Genomic DNA, 23,534 nt, shown 5'->3' with positions numbered 1-23,534 from the left:
AATTATATAGATATTTACTAAATATAAACCATTTTTAACCAACATATTTACTTAATTAAATATATAGATATTTACTTTAATTATTTAGATAATTACCCATAACTTCAAGAGTAGCAGCTGCTGTTATTTTCCCGTTTATATTTTCAGCTTGACATGTGTACACTCCTGAATCTTCATGTTGTACTTTTTCAATAATTATGGAACCATTATGACGCATTGAAAGTCTTTCGCTTAGTAATATCCGTTGGTCATTGAAATACCAAGAAATATGTGGCTTAGGATTTCCATGTGCCACACAATCAAAGCGTGTAATAGGCTGATTGATTTTAACTATTTGATTTCTAGGCAAGACAGTAAATACTGGGTATCCTGGAAGTGAAAACAATGTTATAAAGAAATAATTCATATATACAGGTGACATTTTTACCGACTGGAGTTTTTAACGTTTTCGTCTTTGAAGTAGATTCGTGGGCTTGCTACGTTTACAAGCATTACATGATCAACGACGTGCTAACATATTTAAGAAATCGAATTAAGTTATTTACAAATTACTAGACAATTAACACAAACAGCACGAATTTTCATTATTTTCATTGGAGACATAAAGCTGTTCAGCAATCAATTTAAACAATTGATTGCTGAACAGCTTTATGTCTCCAAATAACGTTTGAAGTATCGAACGCTTCTAAAAATCATACGCTGTTTTAATTCAATGAGACAGTGAATTTTTTCTGTCATTTCTAACAGTTGTTTTATTTAAATAAAAAGAGACGCAAATGTAATTGCGACCTGGAAGGCAATACTATTAACAGATTAACACTTTATCTTGATTTTCATGTGTTGTGTTGATGTACAGTATTTATACACAGTATGTTTGTTAGTTTGGTTTTATTCTTAGTATATAAGAAACTTTGTCGTAGGTTTCTAATCCAATTACTTCCCAACGGTAAAGAAAATACAACCTGTATGTAAGTCTATCTATGAATCTAGGCACATACCTTGGTTGTCTGGTTTGATTTGCACCATCATCCTGGCTGGTTTGGACTGTACCTCACCAGCTGGGTTTTTGGCTTTACATTCAAATACTGCAACGTCATTCGCGTCTGCGTTATGAACCATCAGGGTGCCGTTATCCATTAGTTCATAGCGTGAATTATCGATAGGTATCACTGTGGAATCTCGATACCATATAATTTCAGGTGACGGTTCTCCAGTTGCATTACAAGAGAACATTGCATCTTCTCCAAAATTTACTATAACATCTTCGGGATCGGAGGCGATTTCAGGGTGACCTAAAATGTCAATTATTAAACTACCAGTTATTAACCTTTAATATTATATTAATGTGGTTATAAAACTCACGGCACTGGAAATCTTTCTCTTTCATTGCAGCTAAGGATGTTCCAGTAGCTCCGGCTGGTTCGTAGCAAGTAGCAGCGATGCTCATTTCACTATGCTCAGCGAGCATCCGGACAAACCATAGCATACCACAATCGCAAATTAATGCATTACTATCCAACCGAAGTTTTTGCAGCTTCGGCATCCCTCTGAATGATCCCGGTGGAATGGTCTTCAGGTTATTGTTGTGTAAGTATCTAAAAATAATGTGCCATTGACATTTTTTGACACGAATAAAAATAATAATAAAATTATTACGAAAATAACTTTAATAATAGTAGACTCACAATCGTTCAAGTCGTGGCATGTTGGAAAATGTCTCCGGTTCAATTTGATGTATTTCGTTAACGTGCAAGTACCTATAAAAACATTAGTAAATATTGGTCATATTATTTAAGTTACTTGTTTAGTTATAATGGTAGGGTATGGTATAGTCGAGTTAAACATGGACTATATTACTAAGCTTACCGAGCTCTTAGAACAATAAGATATAACACAGTGAAGCATGTAACCTTCACTAAGCACTGTACCTTTTGTATCAGCTCAAGCTAAATAATGGTAAAATGAAAATAGAATAAATTCAATGACTTATATTGAAAATATAAACTATTAGGTGAAAATTTCCATTAGATTATCCGTACTTAAATTTTAAAAGTTCATGAGACAAGTACAACATTATATTGAATACGCCAGCAAAAGGTTATTTGTGTTTGAAGGGGTACACCATTTTAAAAAGCTTAATCACTAATTTTCCTTTGACCTAAGGGGCAATTTTTATATGTGCGACATTAAGATCAACATAGAAATAACGATTAAAACTGTTGTGCTTCTATTCTTAGTTAATAAGTTCCTTCGCGATTCGATTGCATGTAATCAATCAATTGCATATAACAATAATGATGACAAAGAAGTAACTTAGCTTAAGAAATAAATTAGAAAGAAGAAAGTAGTCCTTGGTTTTTATTTAACTTTCAAAAGTGATTTCATAATACAAATTTAGATTAAAAATGTATTTGGTTTTATATTAAATATCTACTAAGGTGATATATTCTTCAATTTAATCATATAAAAAAGCGCGTGTTTTTAATGCCATTTAAGGCCTACATAATGCCAATGAGCAGATGATTGGCGCGTTTCCACACACTCGGGGCTCGGCACTTGAGCAGCCTCGAACGGGAACTACGAGTACCTACGTGTGGCGTGGCGGCTGGTATTTAAGCTGCTTTTAATCTGTACACAGCTTAATACTTCAATATAATTTCACGTTATTGTTTACGTAATGTATGTATGTAAGGTTTGAAAATTAGTGTAGGCAGTTTATTATTAATTTATCATATCCCTAGTATAATGACACGAATTAAAAAAAAACTGACATTGGGCGTCGTTTATATATTGATTATAATTCAATCACTAAAATAACAACCGTAACCGTAACAGCCTGTGAATGTCCCACTGCTGGGCTAAAGGCCTCCTCTCCTCTTTTTGAGGAGAAGGTTTGGAGCTTATTCCACCACGCTGCTCCAATGCGGGTTGGTAGAATTCACATGTGGCAGAACTTCAGTGAAATTAGACACATGCAGGTTTCCTCACGATGTTTTCCTTCACCGTAAAGCACGAGATGAATTATAATCACAAATTAAGCACATGAAAATTCAGTGGTGCTTGCCCGGGTTTGAACCCACGATCATCGCTTAAGATTCACGCGTTCTTACCACAGGGCCATCTCGGCTTTAACAACGCTTTTCCTAATATAGTAATGTAATATTTTCCTCGTTATTATTATTTTATTTATTTACACTAACTTAAGACTCTAAATTTGAAGAACAATGCGTTAATAGCATAAGCATGAATAGCGCAATGATTTATGGGCCGCCTAGCGACGTAAAAGTCGAAGGTTTGATACTGACCCCTGGGGCTATTATCGTCCTCACTCCTAACACAAGCTTATATGGAGGGATAAATAGAAATTTTAGTAATTCCTTCAGAAAGCGAGTATTGCTATTATTCTTTTAAAAAAAACATCATAGGTATCGCTTTTTGCAGATAGCCCACTTCCATAGCAGTTATTCTAACGGCAAACATCAATGTCCCAGATGTCATAACCTCATGGTGGGCAACGGCTTAAGTGTGTACTCCTTACACTTTGTAATTGCAGCCTCCCGCCAATTAAGTCAGTCTTTATAAATAGCAAAATTGTTCGTACGTTCCATAAAATTCGAACCAGTGAACAAGCAGTTTATAAATAACTAATAATCAAATAAATACTAATCAACATCTGGTCCATCTTTATTGTCAACAATATGACGAAACTAAAATCAGAAAGTCCATAAAAATCCTAATTTGCTTCCAGATGACGAACATTTCCAACAATTTTATTTGAACTTGTTTCAGACTTAAAATTGTACATACTCCATATCTGACCTGTCCGATTTCAAGAGATCCTCGATGTCAGTTATTTACAGAAACTGAACTGTTTTCCTATGTTCTAGTGAAGTTTGCTAAAATTATATACGATATACACTATAAGCGACTCTTATCCGTATATAAAAAAAATATAATATTTTTTAAACTTAATAATGATGCCTTTGTTTTTAATAGATTAAAATCGTGAACAGTTCCTTTTGGACAGAAGACAATAATTTCTTCATATTTATATATACTTGGAGATGGTGACACTATATTCCAAGTAATTTGTTAAAACACCACGCAGATATAATTATGAAATTAATGTTACGAAAATAATAGTCAACGCGCTGGTCACCAGCTACATGTATAAAATGTAGATATACGTATCTAAATTACAGTTTTGCTGTTGACCAAAAGTTCCGTATGAACTCGTGTCATATAAAATTTGTTTGTAACTTAACGCCCGTATTTTAATAAGATTTGGTGATCATAATGTGAAAAGGGAAATGGAAAAGTTTAATTTAAATATGACGTGTAACAATTAATTAGCTGTAACATATTTTACTGCCAACATCTAGCAGATTATGCCCTGCCTATGTGTATATACGAACATTGTCATGACGATCGGCTAAAGGGCATAAAAGTACATATTCAACAGCGCCATCTAGCGGCTACATCAGAGTGGATAGCATAAAAATCCATGATGAAATAAAACATTTTTATATCATCTTTTCACATGTTGATCTCGTTCAGCAGTCAAATAAAATGTCCAAGTTTATTAGTCTCAAAGAGCCTTATCAAAAACAATATTTATATATTTTATGATATAAACTGATTATTTTCCGAGTGATGATGATTGATGTGAGGGATCCGATGGATGTAATCAATGGCAGTATTCATTGTGATCGGTTTTGTAATGCACAGGCAACATATCACAACATCGTATTATTCTCTTTATGCTCCCCTAATAAATTTCCTGTCTTAGATTTATTGGGTAACACATCATGAACATTTTATAACGCGCAGCGTCAATAGACTTTGAACGGAAAACGCTTATCAGTGCAAATTGTAGCCGGCTACAAATACTACATTAGTACTTGTATTCAGTAGGTACTAACACGGGTCGAATAACGATTATATTGTTACCAGTTTCCGCCGGCGACTTAGCCCGCATGTAAGGGGGGAGGCAGGAGTTGAGTACCCTATGAACAGTTCTGAACCCCTGACTGGTTTAGACGCAAAAGCGTAAAATACAAACAAACTCACTTTCGCATTTATAATAATAGTTAGAATGCTGAATACCGAGAGAAATTATAATGTATTATACAGAATTGCGCACATTTCTCACTGATGAGAATATTAAGCCATTAAATTTTGAGCTTCATTGATTTATTCAGTAGAGATATTATGTTAGAACGAACTCGAAACACTTAAAAAATATCGTGATTTATGAGAAATTGCTGTGTGATATTGACTATAATAATTATAATACTTTAGGTATTAACACACACACAGTTTTCAACATTTCAAGAGTTATTTATGATGTCTGTGCAAGAAATCTGATGGTGAAATATCTGATGAACGGGTTTTATCCACCCATATAGGTTGCACAAAGACGTAAAATCGGTCAAATTCCACTAAGATATATTTATATGAATTTACGCACCAATTATAATTATTACATAGCGTTCGTATAATTATTTGATACACAATATACAAAGCGCTTTACGCTCGAACGTACACAGTAACAACGACGCATTGTACTAATACATTATACACTAAAACAATGCAAGCCGACGAAAACATTAGAGGAGCTTCCTTGATGTTAAGCAGTCTGTTTATATTTCTGAATACTAATTAATGTTCTCAAAACTTGATTACTCGCTACAGTTTCAAATGCTCTATATTTTATTTTACGTAATTAAGCACTAGAAACATTTACATTAACATGACTCACGCACACAAAATTGCGCATTTGTGTTTGGAAAAAACAACTGAGTAAGACTGCTCGTGTCCATTACGTGTTTATTATATACATTTTTTATTTTTGAAAACAAAACTAAGGCTAATGTTATCTTAATAGTATGCAATTTTTCGAAACAGGTAGTTGGACAGTCGGAGCGTATATTATATAGTATATTCGTAAGTCAAGTAAAACTTGAAACGAATTTATCTATCAATTGTAGATAGACGAAATTATCATTATTTGATATATTTATATAGATTATATAATAACGATGATTCAATTACCGTCTAACAGTTAACTATAACGTTTAAGTGGTTGATGGTATAATCAGTATAAAATCGAATTAAATATTAAGAATAGGTATGTCTGAAACTTAATTCGATACTTACAGTTGTTCCAAGTGCACCATTCCGTGAAATACATCGGAGTCAATGTGTTGTATGTGGTTTCGGTAAAGGTAGAGATATTTGAGTCGTCGTAGGCCATGGAAAGCACCGGAACGTATTGCCCTCAACTGGTTGTCGTTGAGGAGCAAAGATCGCAGCCGGTGTAGATGGCTGAAAATGCCTGGTGCGATGTCATAGATACGATTGAAACGCACGTCCCTGTAACAAAATGCATAATTTAATATAACATGTTAAATCGAAATCCTCTGCGTCTTCTTATAAGTAGATCGATACACGATTATATAAAGAAAATCAAAATTCGATGAAAAATATATTACAATTTTATGTTATTTTAACTCATTAAGGAAAAACCATGAAAGGCTAGTCCGGTTTTGTCCACACATGGAAGGAGTAATGATGTATTCCTTAACCGCTGATTTCGCGCAAAAGGTGAATTATAAATAACAAATAACCACAGGATTTTACGTCAACTTTTTCTATCTGCTGGACCATGTCGGCTAAGTAACAAAGTGCACATTTGTTTTTAAATTTTAAAACCAATTCATAATTATTTTTTCATATTTTAATAAAATTGGAATCGGAATACCAATGTTTCTTAATAATTAATATTTTCGTAATACATGATACTTATTTTATTTAAACAAAACTAAATGTGTAATTAATCATATCAATAAATTATAAAATTAATAAGTATCAACCTTGCGGTGTTTGCGAGTGGCTCCTAGTGCTTTTTTATAGTTTATAGTTTCAACATTTAAAATCATTCGAGCTTTGCTATGTTATAAACTTTTACAAAAAAATTGGATAAATATCCTCTTAAAAAATAGCTAATTTTAACAATGATATGAGTATAATATATGAGTTCTAAGAAAATACCTGGTATAAATTTAAGCAACGGAAAAACCACAACAGTGAAAAATATAAGCGCTTAACGAGCAAATTAATGTGAGCTACTAAATTAAATGAACGTAGAGATGTACGACTAATAAGCGGTTATACACAAGCGATTAAGTCAAGCGTTATGTTACATAATTACATCAAAGTTTCCAACGATTCATTCGCTTTGATAGCTTCATCATTGACATCACCCAAAATATAAATGTAATTAAAGCCTAAACATTAACACACGTCAATCACAGTTGAATTATTTACGTAATTTTACTTGCTGGTAGGGCTCCGTGCAAGCTCGTCTGGGTTCACCCACTTATCATATTCTACCGCAAAACAGCAGTACTTACTATTGTCGTGTTCCGGTTTAAATAGTTTGTGAGCGAGTGTAATTACGCTAGGTACATAACTTGTTAGTTCCCAGGGTTGGTGCATTGGCGATTTAAGGGGCGGCTTATATTTGTTACACCGCCTATGGCGGCACCTTTGCCCGTCCACCTTGATATTTTATAAAAAAAAACTTTTAGCACATACTAAATTTTATAGTTACCTAGAATTTAAATAACTGTACATTCGAAGCTTAATTGCAAATAATTTACCTATTAGAAAAACAATACAATAAAACAATACATCCAGAAGAGATTCGCGTTGGAAATGCATTTTGTTTTTCTCAGCGAGAATTTTACGCTACAATGCTTCAAAGTCGATTAAAAAGTTCAATCAACTAAGTATCTCCTCGATTTTCGAAAATAATGATCGCATTAAATTGTTTCTTAAATAAACTAGTAGTATTTATCACACATTATTCTAAGATAGAAGAACTTCATTCTTGTCTACTTATTGCAAATACGTTCGACATAACTTATAATATTAAACGAGCAATTCTAGTGTATAATATATTTCGTGTATCTCAGAAATGGCTCAATTTTTTATTATATTTATATAAGGCTTTGCTTTTAAAGCATATCTATATACAAGTGTCTTTAATGAAAAAACGCAATTTTGCACAAAAATAAAACGGATACTACTAAGTTTAAGCGCGGAAAATTAGAAAGCATGTATCTGCATACACAACCGATTTTTATGATTATTATTTATTGTGATAATCTGTTTACGGTTTTAATATGTTATCTATTATTAATTTATTTAAGAAATGAGATCAAAAACATTTTTAGCATTATTTATTCTATTGAAATTTATTCCATTTTTGTTAATTGTACTAAACTATATTTTATCGTCCGTGTTTTTGTGTGTATTGTAAATATGTATGTGTCAAGGTGTTGTTGTGGATCGAAATATAAAATAATCTGGACATGCACAAAAACACTTATCAACCCTCATAATATACAACAATATATAAATAACCAAAGAAGCTATTATATTTTAAAAAGCTGTAAATATTATAATGACCTTTTACCAAAAATATGTATATCACCAATGAATCTAATGAAAATATAAGATGATTGAAATTTATATTATATTTACTTGTGTTAGCACTTAATTAATACACAATCAATATCGGTCGGTTGGATATAACTTATAATAAAATTACATCTGGTCTGTCAACTGTCATTATGGAAGAGGACAGCTGACATGGTAGCGGTTTTTAGAAAAATGAAGGAACCAACAAATTAATTATTTTTAGGTATTAAGATTATATCGGAGAATAAATAACGTTATATTGACAACGGTGTCTTATTTCTGACCAGCTTAAACGTGGCACGTATTTAATTTAACATAAAAATTCATGAATATAATATCTGTAACCTTGAATATCCTTTATAATGGAAATTTTAAGTAACTGCTGTATTTCAGGCATAATTTGTATGTACATTTTATTTCCAGTTTGTTATATACCTACAGTATCACTATATATTATAAAACAAAGTGTCCCATCTCATCTGTATGTTTAAACGCGATAAGTTCAGAAACTACCAAATAGATTTTCATACGGATTTTACCAATTAAGCGTTTCAAGCGGAAGGTTCAGATGTATATACTAAGGTTTTGTAAAAATTGGCTGGAATATGAGGATAAATGTTGAACGCGTCGGAAAAATCATGTAGACTGCTAACGTGCCGCGTGAACCAATAGTGTTATATGTATCAACGTTTTTTGTAGACCATTTTTCTATCAATGCGAAGCCGGGACGGGCTATTGTTAAATATAGTAGAAAAAAATGCACGTTTAATATATTCGAGTCTTTTTTTGTTTGATGACAGATTACTTAAAGCAAAACAGTACTTTATAAAGCAACTTTCTGATATTTCTTTTACACGCTACTGTGAAACTTTAGTAAAATTGATTAACTGTTTGTATTTTTCTGTTAGTTTGTGTTCTTTCTAACTTCGGTAAACATATTTCGACGTATATATTGGATTTCGCTTCTTCTTTTTAATTTAATTACTCTTCAATTTAATGTAATTTTAAATCATATTACAAAACAAGTAGAATATCCGTCTTTATATATATATGTTACCTTCACCCTTAGGCATTGGCTCCATACAACTTCATTTTGCTAACAACAGCATCGTTGTATTGTTATATTGTCTTATATCTTCTATAGAGCTTACTCACTCTTCAAACGAGAACACAGAAATATAGAGTATTGACTTTATTGGCGGTAGAATAATTGATGAGCGGGTAGTACCAACCCTTACGGTAACCCCTAAGCCTTACGGTAAATGCATATAATAATCAATTATCCAGCATAATATTTAGGATTCCTAAGCAAAATACATATAAAAAAAATTGTATCCGTGATAAGTTATAAGCTGCTCGCCCAGTTTTGAATCCTTCAAGATCCACAAGACCCAAGTTGTCTATCTACTGGGCCATCTCGACTCACAGCTCTTGTGAATTCAAATAGAAACCGTATAATTTTATAATAGCGTTCTAGTATTTATTCATTGACAAGTAAAAACTTGAACTCGATGAAATTAATTTTCTATTTGAATTCACGTTATTAATGTCTATTATACATTCAAATAGAAACCGTAGCTAAGTTAACTCGGATCGTAGCCATGGTCGACGTTCCACAGCGGCCGTATAATAGTAAAAGGAAAAAAAGATATAAAGTCAATTGAATTTTATTGAAGCAATACTTGCTTCAATTGCTATTTAAAGTTTGAAATCAATTATTTACATTTGATATTTGTAATTTCTATTTATAAATGTAAAATATTATTTATTATTACATATTCACTGCCTGAAATCCTTGGGGGAGGCCTTTGTCCAGCAGTGGACGTCTTTCGGCTGATATGATGATTGACTGCCTCGTTGGTCTAGTGGCTAGATGTGAGGCCGCAGACCCGGAGATCCTAGATTCAAATCCCAGATCGGGCCAGTAAAAAGTTGTTGGTTTTTTTTTATCGAAAAGTTTTCAATAGCAGCCCGGAATCTGGAAGTTGGAAGTGTATTTACTCCCTTGCCTCTGAAAGCAGGTAAAGCCGTTGGTCCTGCGCCTGAACTCTTTCCGGTCGTGTAGGATTGCCGTCAGACCAAATTTCTCGAGTTAGGGAATAGAGAGTGTACCTGTGTTCGGGCACACACTTGTGCACTATAATATGTCATGCGCAGTTGGCTAATCTTTCTTGAGAGTAGGTGCCGTGGCCGAAATCGGTCTGGTGGACATTATTATTATTATATTAATATTATAATTTTTTTTTTTTTTTTTCGCCGGGAGGGAAAATGACTCTACTCCACCTGATGGTAAGTGATAGTAGTGTCCAAACGCGACGGCGGCCAGTACAGACGGGAAAAACGTTCTGCACTAGCCGCCTTCGCCTTGCCGGCCCGCAAGATGCCTCTAACTTAACTCTATTAATTTATAACAAATCAACAATGGTATGTAGTCATGATGCTCAATATTCAAGACGGGGCAAGCAACATTGTTGTTTTTATAATTAATAAGCTCCAAACTAACCTAAGCTCAGCAGTGGGACATTCACAGGCTGTCACTAGTCAAAATGCGAATAAAACTATTGATAGGATAAATTTAAACGGCACCGTTGTTTGTTTGAAATGTTATAAACATATTAAATTTTTTAAACATCAAAAGATCAATCAAAAGTATGGGTAAAAAAAAAATTAAAAAAAATACAATATATGTAACGAAATTCAATCATAACGCTTGAGTTCTTCGTTACAACTATTAATGTATATCTAAAAAACTACATCAATTATCCAAATATAATTTATGCGATTAAGCCAATAAGTTAGAATTATATTTTTATTTGATCACACGAATACCATGTCTTCAACATGTGACAAGCCGTTACATTACTTTCAAAATGGAGGGTGATTCGTTTTTCCTATAATCATATCACGAGATGACTTCAATTATAAGCCCCATTGAATTTCCATATGTTCATTCATTCAATTTTCATTCAGTTACGGTATACAATACTCAATATGTTAAAGAAACAGCAAAAATAAAATTAAAATATTATTGTCTTATTTATAATCGTAGCTTATTAGTGGCTGTTTAGTTAAAAACTTTCAAAATTCAAAAAGAAGACTTTGTTTTACTAATCACCCCTAAGACTTATATAAGTGAGGCCGTATAATGCTATAAAAAATAAAAATAAGCTAATCGATAAATGTATTTAAATTAATTTAATATTTTGTTACATTATGTACAATTATTGTACTGTATTTTAAAGAATATTCTACTACTCCTCTTGTCCGTTATCGTGGATCAACAGCTTTATTGTCGTCAAACCAAACAATACGTGATCCCTTAATGCGATACCGCTTACAATATCCCCTAGTACGGGTCACCGTTGCGGGTCACCGTTCAGATGTCAAGTCCTTATTGTACAAGTTTAATCAAGATGTCGCATGTACAATTAACAAAATTTTAAAATCATATTTTTATCGTATTGGTAAGAGTTGCAGAAGTTCGCGAATACATTTGGTTAATGATTTCCCCTATCTCTGAACGTTTGCTCTCGAAGTGTTTCCCTATACTTTGCTTAATATTATTACTATAGATAATATGATGATGATGTCCTCCTGATCGACTTCGAATCTTAAGAGAGATTAGCCCCATATGCAGTACATATTATAGTGCACAAGTGTGTGCGCACTGTTCAAGATAAACGGGAATTTAGAGATTTCAAATTTCCAGACTACGGGCTGCGAATCTTTGACAGAAAGACCCATATGATCCAGCCACTAGATTAACGAAAAGAAAAAATATATATAATTTATTATAATTATAAAATATTATTAATACTTATTTGTTTGTTCCGTAATTAATAGTAATAATATCCTGGGACATTATTCACACACGGCCATCTGATCCCAAATTAAGCAGAGCTTGTACAATGGAAACCACATGGACAACTGATATACTGCATATACTACTTTTCTTTTGTAAATACATACTTACATAGATTTAAAAAAATATGTTAAGCTAATTGAAATCAATTAGCGTTATCAATAACGACTGATTTCAATAAGTCTTTCAACTTTATACAACGTAGTCAACGAAATAAGTTATATCCAATATAAACGTCAACCGTCGTACCACTTACACAATTAACAGAACTCTGGCTCTGCTATCGAATCTATCCAATCGTCAAATTGAACTAAGAAAAATTATGATAGCAAATTATAATAGCGCCAGAGTAAGTAAAACATAGGAATCATAAAAAATAAGAGTTTTTTAATTTATACTAGTTTAATTTTCGTCATGCAAGCGCTCTCGGAAATTCTTTTCGTTCGCCAATCATTAACTAAAAGTAAGTAAGTAGGTATTTGATATTACAATAACAAAAAGAATAAATCACGAATACATGATACTCAGCTGCTGGAGAAATTCAATTAAGGGAAAAACGTGCGTAAAAGAATATTGTTATGAAGACTGCTATATGATAAAAATTCTTTATTATTTTTATTAACTTTGTACTGAGATGAATTTTAAGTGATACTTGTTACTGAGTCAATAAGATGCATAATAGCCTGCTCAGGTGGAACTTAGACAGGAAAGTCGTAGCGGGAAAGGTAAAATATATTTTCATTTGAGGTAGTCAAGGGATCCATTAAAAAAAATTTTGACATTTGGAAAAAAAAGGTAAAACGTTGAAAATTTATTACGATCCATCGGTATTGTGTAATGAAGTCTATAATTACGTAAACATTAAATTCGAGTGCTTACACCCAATTCAAAGGCACTTTTGAAACTTTTACTTGCACAATACACACTTTCTTCACGTGCTCTTAAGCGGCAAATAATTTAAAAAAAAAGTCCAGTCTTCTTTAATAAAGCAGGGCTTAAGCTTAAGCTTCTGTTTCACGTCATTTGATGCATGATCCAATATAATATTAATGCAATATCGGGGCTAACGCCTCCTCTCTCTTTTGAGCAGAAGGTTTGAAGCTTATTCCACCACGCTGCTCCAATGTGGGTTGGTAGAATACACATGTGGCATAATTTCTATGAAATTAGACACATGCAGGTTTTCTCACGATGTTTTCATTCACCGTCAAGCACGAGATTAATTATAAGCATAAATTAAGAACATGAAAATTCAGTGGTGCTTGCCTGGATTTGAACCCACGATCTTCGGTTAAGATCCACCACGTGTTCTAACCATTAGGCCATCTCGGCAATTTAATTAATATACAATAAATATTTAAGTAGAGCCTAGATAACGTGCGTAACATGACCTAGCCGAGGTTAGGTCATGTGAATGTCACCCGAAGATTGCGGGTTCAAATTTTCATGTACTTAATTTGTGTTTATAAATTTCTTGCTCAGTGGTAAAAGAAAACCGTGAGAAATCACACACGTGTTTTATAAAAATATGCCTCATGTGTATCCATCGAATTGGGGCAGCGTTGTGGAAAACGGTCGAAATCATTTCAGGAAGATCGGGCATAACCCAACGGTATATCGGCAGCCATTAGGTAAGTATTTATATTACACAAACAATTAAAAAAAACTTGCATTATATATTTAAATGAAAATACCATTCCGTTTTTGATATCAAAGAGGACCTACATACTACAGGCCGTCTATTGTTCTTACATGATTCCGAAGGAAATCACCGTCACGCGTCATGGTTCAAAAGAGTTACCTTCATTAGTAACAGGCCGAAGTCCTACCTAATAACTGCTCGATACAATGGAGACATAAAATATTGTATATTTGGTATAGTCTTTTACATCTCATTGCAAATTATACATAGGTAATTAAACAATGATAAATTAGAAGTCTTCGATACCGGCTTGCTAATGAAATAACAATTATATTACTTTATAATACTCCTTATATTTATTTATTTATTTATATAAGAAACTTCTAGTAAATTTAAAAAAATAACAGCAAAAAATACGACAATATTAGGCTATATGTGATGTACAGTTTTAGGGATTTACAACAATATAATTGAAATGACGCTACAGTCATAAAATTAATAATACTCTTATAATACTAATATTACGCTCAAATTTATGAAGGTAAAAAGAAATAACAAAAACAAAATATAAAAATCCAAGTTAAAAAAAAAACAAATTAAATAAATATAACTCTAAAGCTGCTGCTATTTCCATGCTTTCATTAAAATTAAAATTATGTTTATAAATTTTCACTAAAACAAATATATTATGAAATATTAATATATAACGACAAATGACTTTTTTTTGTTTGTATAATATTTTTATACAAGGAAAGGAAAGGAAGATAATATAAACTAAAAAAAATACATATATTAGATAAAAGACTTTTTAGATTTATTGCATATATTTTTTTGCTTAAAGTTTGTAATATTCCTGTCTACTTTTCACCTTTGCTCTCTCAATACCTAAAAGGTTACTTGGAACACCTCACCTTCGTACACATTTTTTTTAATTAGTTAATTAACCACAGCAATAACAAAAAAAACAAAAACTGAATAAAATAGTAAATAGCTACATTTTAAATCGAGATCAGGTCTTGATGGAATTCCATTTATTTTTATTTAAGTGTGCTCGTGTATTACCTTCTTAATTTTTCTTGTTATTATTTAAAAGATCTATGCTCTTGTATTTAGAGTACCGCAACTAAGGTTACATACCTTAGTCGGTTTCTAAGGTCCTTCGACAAATTCGAAATTTGAGTATAAATCATTATTTATACTCAATTTTCGAATTACATTTTAATTGCAACAAAGCATTCAAACAAATTTATTGATAAATTATAATACTCATACATATAATTTCAAAGCAAATGTTCGTTAATAATCAATATGACATAATACATGCAGTATTTGCGAATGACTAGGGATTTGCAATTTTAGGTTATCGTCGTGAAAGATCACAAGTAAAAAAGTAACGTGTACCGCTGAAGAGCAAAGGCCTCTTCATTTTTTGAGGAGTATTATTTGGAGCTCTTTTCATAACGCCTCTACGTCGGATGAGTATAGGTTCCACCCTCTTATTATTTTGTCAAGTCCCTGCCAGATTTCAACTTCCGATTTACATATTAATATTTTTTCGCAGATCTGTAGGTTTCACCATTTTTAGGTTTTATTAAATATATATCATCAACATGTTCTTGAAAGCGATTAAGGTTGATGTCGATATTCATTATTTTTTTTATATTCATTTTAAGATAATCCAGAGGGTTGTTGACTATAAAAATGAAATGAACATATTCTCAATAATAATATTTTTAAAAAATCGACTAAGGTTACATAGTTGTGGTACTCTAGATACAAGAGCATAGATCTTTTAAATAATAACAAGAAAAATTAAGAAGGTAATACACGAGCACACTTAAATAAAAATAAATGGAATTCCATCAAAACCTGATCTCGATTTAAAATGCAGCTATTTGCTATTTTATTCAGTTTATGTTTTTTTTTGTTATTGCTGTGGTTAATTAACTAATTAAAAAAAATGTGTACGAAGGTGAGGTGTTCCAAGTAACCTTTTAGGTATTGAGAAAGCAAAGGTGAATAGTAGACAGGAATATTACAAACTTTAAGCAAAAAATATATGCAATAAATCTAAAAAGTCTTTTATCTAATATATGTATTTTTTTAGTTTATATTATCTTCCTTTCCTTTCCTTGTATAAAAATATTATACAAACAAAAAAAAGGCATTTGTCCTTATATATTAATATTTCATAATATATTTGTTTTAGTGAAAATTTATAAACATAATTTTAATTCTAATGAAAGCATGGAAATAGCAGCAGCTTTAGAGTTTTATTTATTTAATTTGTTTTTTTTTTTACTTGGATTTTTATATTTTGTTTTGTTATTTCTTTTTACCTTCATTAATTTGAGCGTAATATTAGTATTATAAGTGTATTATTAATTTTATGACTGTAGCGTCATTTCAATTATATTGTTGTAAATCCCTAAAACTGTACATCACATATAGCCTAATATTGTCGTATTTTTTGCTGTTATTTTTTTAAATTTTCTAGAAGTTTCTTATATAAATAAATAAATAAATAAATATAAGGAGTATTATAAAATAATATAATTGTTATTTCATTAGCAAGCCGGTATCGAAGACTTCTAATTTATCATTGTTTAATTACCTATCTATAATTTGCAATGAGATGTAAAAGACTATACCAAATATACAATATTTTATGTCTCCATTGTATCGAGCAGTTATTAGGTAGGACTTCGGCCTTGTACTAATGAAGGTAACTCTATTGAACCATGACGCGTGACGGTGATTTCCTTCGGAATCATGTAAGAACAATAGACGTCCTAGTATATATAGTCCTAGTATGTAGGTCCTCTTTGATATCAAAAACGGAATGGTATTTTCATTTAAATATATAATGCAAGTTTTTTTTTATTTTTTGTGTAATATAAATACTTACCTAATGGCTGCCGATATAACGTTGGGTTATGCCCGATCTTCTTGAAATGATTTCGACCGTTTTCCACAACGCTGCCCCAATTCGATGGATACACATGCGGCATATTTTTATAAAACACGTGTGTGATTTCTCACGGTTTTCTTTTACCACTGAGCAAGAAATTTATAAACACAAATTAAGTACATGAAAATTTGAACCCGCAATCTTCGGGTAAAATTCACATGACCTAACCTCGGCCAGGTCATGTTACGCAGGTTATCTAGGCTCGACTTTTTTTTTCTTTTTTTTTAAAGCTGGAAAAACACATTACGCGTTTCCCCCACGGGAACAGTGGGGGGTATGTGGGGCTCGCCGGTGTCCAAGACGCCGAGTGCGCCCCGAACATCGGAATACCCACTAAAAAGCCAGCGGTACCCTTTCCGTCTTAACGAGGAGCGCCACGGGATCGCTTTCGCATGCTACCGTGGCGCTCTGACGGCCGGCCTGCCTATGCGGGCCTCCATTCTCTAGGGAGGGTTCCCATGGTACTATGAACCCCCCCAAGTCCCGGCGGCGTATAATTGTGGCGGGGAGAGAAGGTGCGCATAGCGCCTTTTTCTTCTCCCCGGTCTTTTCCGGCGGAGCGGGTCTGCAGCGGTATCTTCTTCCCACGCCCGCTCCGCAGCCTTCTTCTGTGACATCACACTATCGCAGAAGGAGACCATCTCCGACCAGCACCCCTCGCTTCCGAGCATCGCGTCGATGATGGCAAGGAGAGGTCTCCTCCAACAACCGCCGTCAGGGAATGCCTCTGGGGCCCCCACGCAGCACACTCCGTCAGGGTGTGATGCGCCGTGTCGAATGGCGCACCACACTCGTGGCAGGAGGGTGACACCTCCCGCCGCGCTATCTCGTGCAGGTACTTACCGAAACAACCATGTCCGGTAAGCACCTGCGTCAGCCTGAACGAGAACGTGCCTCGTTTCTGTTGAATATGTGAATAATATATGTGCTGCGTTTTCCATCGCACACGTAACACACTCATTACAAGTGCGTTCAATGTCGGCGTCGATACCGGGCCACCAAACGACTAAACTACGTGCAATGCTCTTCATCTTTACTATACCTAAATGACCAACGTGTATTTCCTTTAGCAACTCAGATGTTAATGATTTAGGTATTACTAAGCGGTATCCCCAAATTATACACCCCGCATCTAAATACAATTCATTACGACGTACAAAATATGGCTTAAGATCTTCATCGTCGCACGCCTTGGACCACCCGGGTTGTAAGTATAAAATTACTTTCTCAAGTATGTTATCCTTATTCTGATGTTCTACTACTGTCTTCCGTGTTATAGGTAAAAAAATTTGTATGAAATTAACGTAAGTTTTCTCCTCTACTTGTAGTTTCCCTTCTCCCGTTGGAAATCTAGATAAAGCATCGGCCGCGTTCTTATTACTTTGAACGTATTCAATATTATAATTATAACCAGCTAAAATAACGGCCCACCGTTGCATTCTGCTAGCCGCCATTGTAGGAATACCATGTTTATCACCGAAAATAGCTACCAACGGTTTATGATCCGTGCGTAACGTAAATTTCCTTCCGTATAAGTACGTGTGAAATTTTTTAATGCCATAAATAATAGCTAAAGCTTCCTTTTCTATTTGAGCATACGATTTCTCAGCAGCATTAAGTACCCGAGACGCATAAGCTATAGGTCGCTCCCCTTTAGCGGTTATATGTGAAATTACAGCCCCTACTCCATAACTACTAGCGTCAGTTGTTAGAATTAAGGGTAAGTCAGGTGAATAATGTGCTAAAATTTCACTAGATGTTAACAGATGTTTACTTTCTGTATTCCATTCATATTTTTTTTCCTTTTTTAATAAAATATACAATGGTGCTAAAATTGTACTAATGTTTGGAACAAATCTAGCGTAATACATAACTAATCCTAAAAATGAGCGCAATTCGGATACATTATTCGGTATGCGAACCTTCTGAATTGCTTCAATCTTATTTGGGCATGTATGAACCCCTCAAATTATCCAATAATGTTTCCGAACAAAAACCGCAATGTTTCGTCAATTTCTTTAATGCCGCCGCATATTCCGCCACGGACTCATTATGACGTTGCACTCTTTGTCTGAATTTGAACCGCTCCGCCAATACACTCGGTTTTGGTTGAAGATGGCGTCGCATAACATCCACCAGCTCTTCATAGCTTTTCGCAGATGGTTTGACTGGTGTACATAAATTCACCATCAGTTCGTACGCGTCACTTCCGATCACCGTTATCAGTGTCGCTACTCGTATCGCCGGTTTCACATCGTTAACAATAAAATACTGTTCCAACCGATCCACATACAAATTCCAATCGTCCTTGCCAAGGTCGAAGTGTTCCAGTTTTCCCACCGACATAGTAATAAAAACGATGCGTCACACACGTAGTTTCTTTACTACTCGTCGCCACTGTTGAATATGTGAATAATATATAATATTATTGATAATTGTTTGAGGATAATTACTGAGCGCAATAAAAGACGTCCATTCGGTTGAGCGTTTAATAGCGAGGGACCACCATACATGGGTTTACAATTACCCACAGTTATAAAAGTAATATTCTAAAACTACCCCATACATTACAGTTTCCTTTTGACCCAGCGACTTAAGTTGGAACGTACCGCCTCCACTGTCGCCAGGCCCGCCGTGGGGGACCCCAGGTCTTCCTCCCATCGGGTGATCAGGGCCTGCTGGGCTAGAGCCCTGATCCGCCCGACCTCCGCCGACCATCTAGGCTCGACTTAAATATTTATTGTATATTAATTAAATTGTCGAGATGGCCTAATGATTAGAACACGTGGTGGATCTTAACCGATAATCGTGGGTTCAAACCCGGGCAAGCACCACTGAATTTTCATGTTCTTAATTTATGCTTATAATTAATCTCGTGCTTGACGGTGAAGGAAAACAAAAGAATTTCTGGGGAAACATTATTTTTCGCATAGTTTTTTTTTGCTTGTGTAATAAAACTGTTTTAGAAATTTAAAATGCTTAAGTTCGTCTGGCGCTTAGATTGCTATCATAATTTTTCTGTTTAAAAAAAATTGAAACCATTTCTTAGTTCAATTTGACGATTGGATAGATTCGATAGCAGAGCCAGAGTTCTGTTAATTGTGTAAGTGGTACGACGGTTGACGTTTGTATTGGATATAGCTTATTTCGTTGACTACGTTGTATAAAGTTGAAAGACTTTTTGAAATCAGTCGTTATTGATAACGCTAATTGATTTCAATTAGCTTAACATATTTTTTTAAATCTATATAAGTATGTATTTACAAAAGAAAAGTAGTATATGCAGTATATCAGTTGTCCATGTGGTTTCCATTGTACAAGCTCTGCTTAATTTGGGATCAGATGGCCGTGTGTGAATAATGTCCCAGGATATTATTATTATTAATTACCGAACATAAAAATAAGTATTAGTAATAATTTAGCGGTAGAATATATGATGAGTGGGTGTTATCTTCCTAGACGGGCTTGCACAAAGCCCTGCCACCAAGAATGTTTGTTTATAACGTAGATTTTCAGGTTAAAAAATTAGAATCTAGATATATCTAGATTCTATTTTTTTTTCTTTTCGTTAATTTAGTGGCTGGACCAAATAGGTCTTTCTGTCAAAGATTCGCAGCCCGTAGTCTGGAAATTTGAAATCTCTAAATTCCCGTTTGTCTTGCGCCTGAACTCTTTTTTGACGTTCCAGATTGCCGTTCCATCGGATTATAAGTGCGAGGGAACAGTGCGCACACACTTGTGCACTATAATATGCACTGCATATGGGGCTAATCTCTCTTAAGATTAGAAGTCGAGCAGGAGGACTTCATCATTATATTATCTATAGTAATAATATTAAGCAAAGTATAGGGAAACACTTCGAGAGTAAACGTTCAGAGATACGGGAAATCATTAACCAAATGTATTTACGAATTTCTGAAACTCTTACGAGGAAGACGGCAGCCGGGTTGGCTTCGCGTTGCCGTACGCACTAGCGAGGAGTGCTTGGCAAGATTACGATCCCGCAGCCTATCCAATCCGTGCCGAGGATGGCCATCGGAGTGATTTTAGTGGGTAAGAATCCTACATAATCCGGAAATTAGTGGAAAGGCTCCCTTGGGGGGACGGATCCCCCCAAAGGAGCCCTTCCAATAAGTAAAAAAAGCATAACGCTATTTCTCTCTTAGTTTTCCACTAAGTAAAAAAATGCATAACGCTAATTCGTTATGCGACAATTTCTTCAATTTCACTCTACTGTAAGGCGCGTCAAAGAATTTCGTTCCAAAAAACTAGTTCTTAAATAGAGTAAATAGAATGCAATGCATTAGAAGAAGAATCTTGCATCTAATAATGCCATAATGTAGATATGTGCCATAAGTACTTGATAAAACTCGATTATTACATCACTAAAATCAAACGTTTGTTTTATGTATGCTATTAAGTTGATCTATTGAAAATAAAAGGTGAAATGTTAATTTTAAACTCGCAGCTTAAATCACATGAGATGTACTTTAAAGTTTATCGATAACATTATTAAGAACGAAAATATTTTGGATTGCTTAAATTATTAAACATCCAATAAACGCTAAGTGCGCTTTTAAATTAAATACAAAATATGTTCGTCACGAGAAGCCCGGCTAAAATAAACAAAATATATTATAGTTGTTAACAACATATGTAATTTTTAATAATTATAATCATATTGGCGGAAAATTTTAAAACTTTGTGATGTCACATTTATTAGAATTTATATTCAAATAATAAAACGCATTGCTTTCGCATTTTGGTATGCACTCGTAATGTAATCACTATAACGACTGACATTTATCAGGCTCCATTTAGCTCACATGTCGCCCGATGGCATAATTGAATTACTATTACAGAAATCATTAAACTCGCACAATATTTCTAAAATGTACATATATATCTAGAAATAACTTATTTATTTTTAACACTTCTTTTGTAATTCATTGTTTCAAAGAAATAATATAAAACGTCCTGCCAATATAAAAAACCGGTTAACCAAATTTGAAATTGTGAATGTTATTATATTACACTTATTTGTTAGGTACGCCAAATGACAAGTACCCATACCAATTATCATCGACAAAAAAAATTACAAATTTGTTAAATAATTTCTTGTAAATACTTGTTAGGTATTAAATAAAAAAAACTAAAATATTAAAACATCAACTTCGCACCGCATTCGAAACTGCTAACTACTTAAATGGTAATATAATTTAATCTAACCTTATTGATTCACATTAAAATTAATGCATTACTTCATTTATTTTTAATAAATAATTAAGAACTTATATCTATAAAAAGTAATGACTTTATTATCTGCATGCTCCTTACAGCCAAAGTAAACTATATTTTTAAAATCAAATCATAAGTATTATTATTGAATAGAATTTGGTATGGATATTATTTAGATTGACACTCGACATATTTTTTTATTCAATGGATATATTGAGTTAATATTAATAGTTTTAGTTTATTTTAAACGGTTATTTCCACTATTAAACGATTCATGATTAACTTCGTTTGTCTAGATTTGGACGCAGAGATAATATATATTTTTAACGTAACTTATATAATTAATTCACGTCTTAACTAATCAACCGATTATCAAGAAATTTTGTACTCACGTTGTTAGGAGTACAGAAAAAGTGATAGATTTTCATTTATATCTTATTCTGCTGACTCTGCAACACAAAGTGACTCTATCCACATAACATGAGCGTCATGTTATGTATGCATGTATGTCCTAATATAATAATTTTCTAGTTTTTGGTACAAGGGACTTTTCAAAAACCTTTCAACTTTAAAGTTTTTTATACCTACTTATTATTTAAGGTTACATTTATAAATATAAATTTGATATTGGCAATGTTACAAAGAAGGCTCTAATATTTAATAATAAAATGTGGTCATAAAAACGTTCACCATTTAAAAAAAAACATTCAAAAATATCATCAAACTATTCGCTTTTTGAATACTTAGCTTTATACAGGTTGCGCCATAACACGTTTGCACTTTTGAAATCGTTCTAGCAGGAATAAGGTATGAGGATTAGGTTTAATACGCGTACTTTCTACTGGTAACTGAGAAGTTTTGTTACAATAGAACGCTTCGTGAGAGATTAAAACGCACTCTATGCGCAATCATACTCTAACTTATATTATAGAGATAAGTTTTGTTTGTTATATTCCGACTTATGCAAAAACTACATGTCCGATTGAAATAGAATTTTTATATTATTTTATTTTAAATGCGAATGTTTGCCACCTTTTTCGGTCTCATTTATAATACACACGTTTTGAATAAAAAATGAGAAAACAGGCGAGTCCAAAAAATAAACAGTACCAGTATCTACGAAGCAGCAACGAAGAGAGTTTCCAGAATTGAATGCGACGGAACGAACCGATATAGTTAAATCGCAAGCGTAAGTGGTACATTAAATTTATTTGTACCGAGTAGTTAAATTGTATTTAATTCCGTTCTCATAAGATACATTTCGTTAGTTGTTGGCGCAAAATTTATAGCAAAATTATTTATTTTTTAGAAAAACGTCAATACAACGCTCAATC

General features: G+C 33.3%; 1 protein-coding gene across 1 annotated transcript in view; it reads right to left on the bottom strand.

Moving 5' to 3' along the window:
• The window catches only part of LOC126780467 (peroxidasin), a 63,581-nt gene that overhangs the window by 3,230 nt on the left and 36,817 nt on the right, over window positions 1-23,534 (bottom strand). The window contains exons 2-6 of the mRNA XM_050504968.1: window positions 6,160-6,375; window positions 1,686-1,757; window positions 1,363-1,595; window positions 999-1,292; window positions 97-369 (exon numbers count right to left, since the gene is read on the bottom strand). Of these exons, the coding sequence (XP_050360925.1) occupies window positions 97-369; window positions 999-1,292; window positions 1,363-1,595; window positions 1,686-1,757; window positions 6,160-6,375 (1,088 nt within the window). The remainder of the gene's footprint in view (window positions 1-96; window positions 370-998; window positions 1,293-1,362; window positions 1,596-1,685; window positions 1,758-6,159; window positions 6,376-23,534) is intronic.

Source organism: Nymphalis io, chromosome Z (genome assembly GCF_905147045.1).
Source record: "Nymphalis io chromosome Z, ilAglIoxx1.1, whole genome shotgun sequence".
Lineage (NCBI taxonomy): Eukaryota > Metazoa > Arthropoda > Insecta > Lepidoptera > Nymphalidae > Nymphalis > Nymphalis io.
This window is presented reverse-complemented; position numbering and strand designations above follow the sequence as displayed.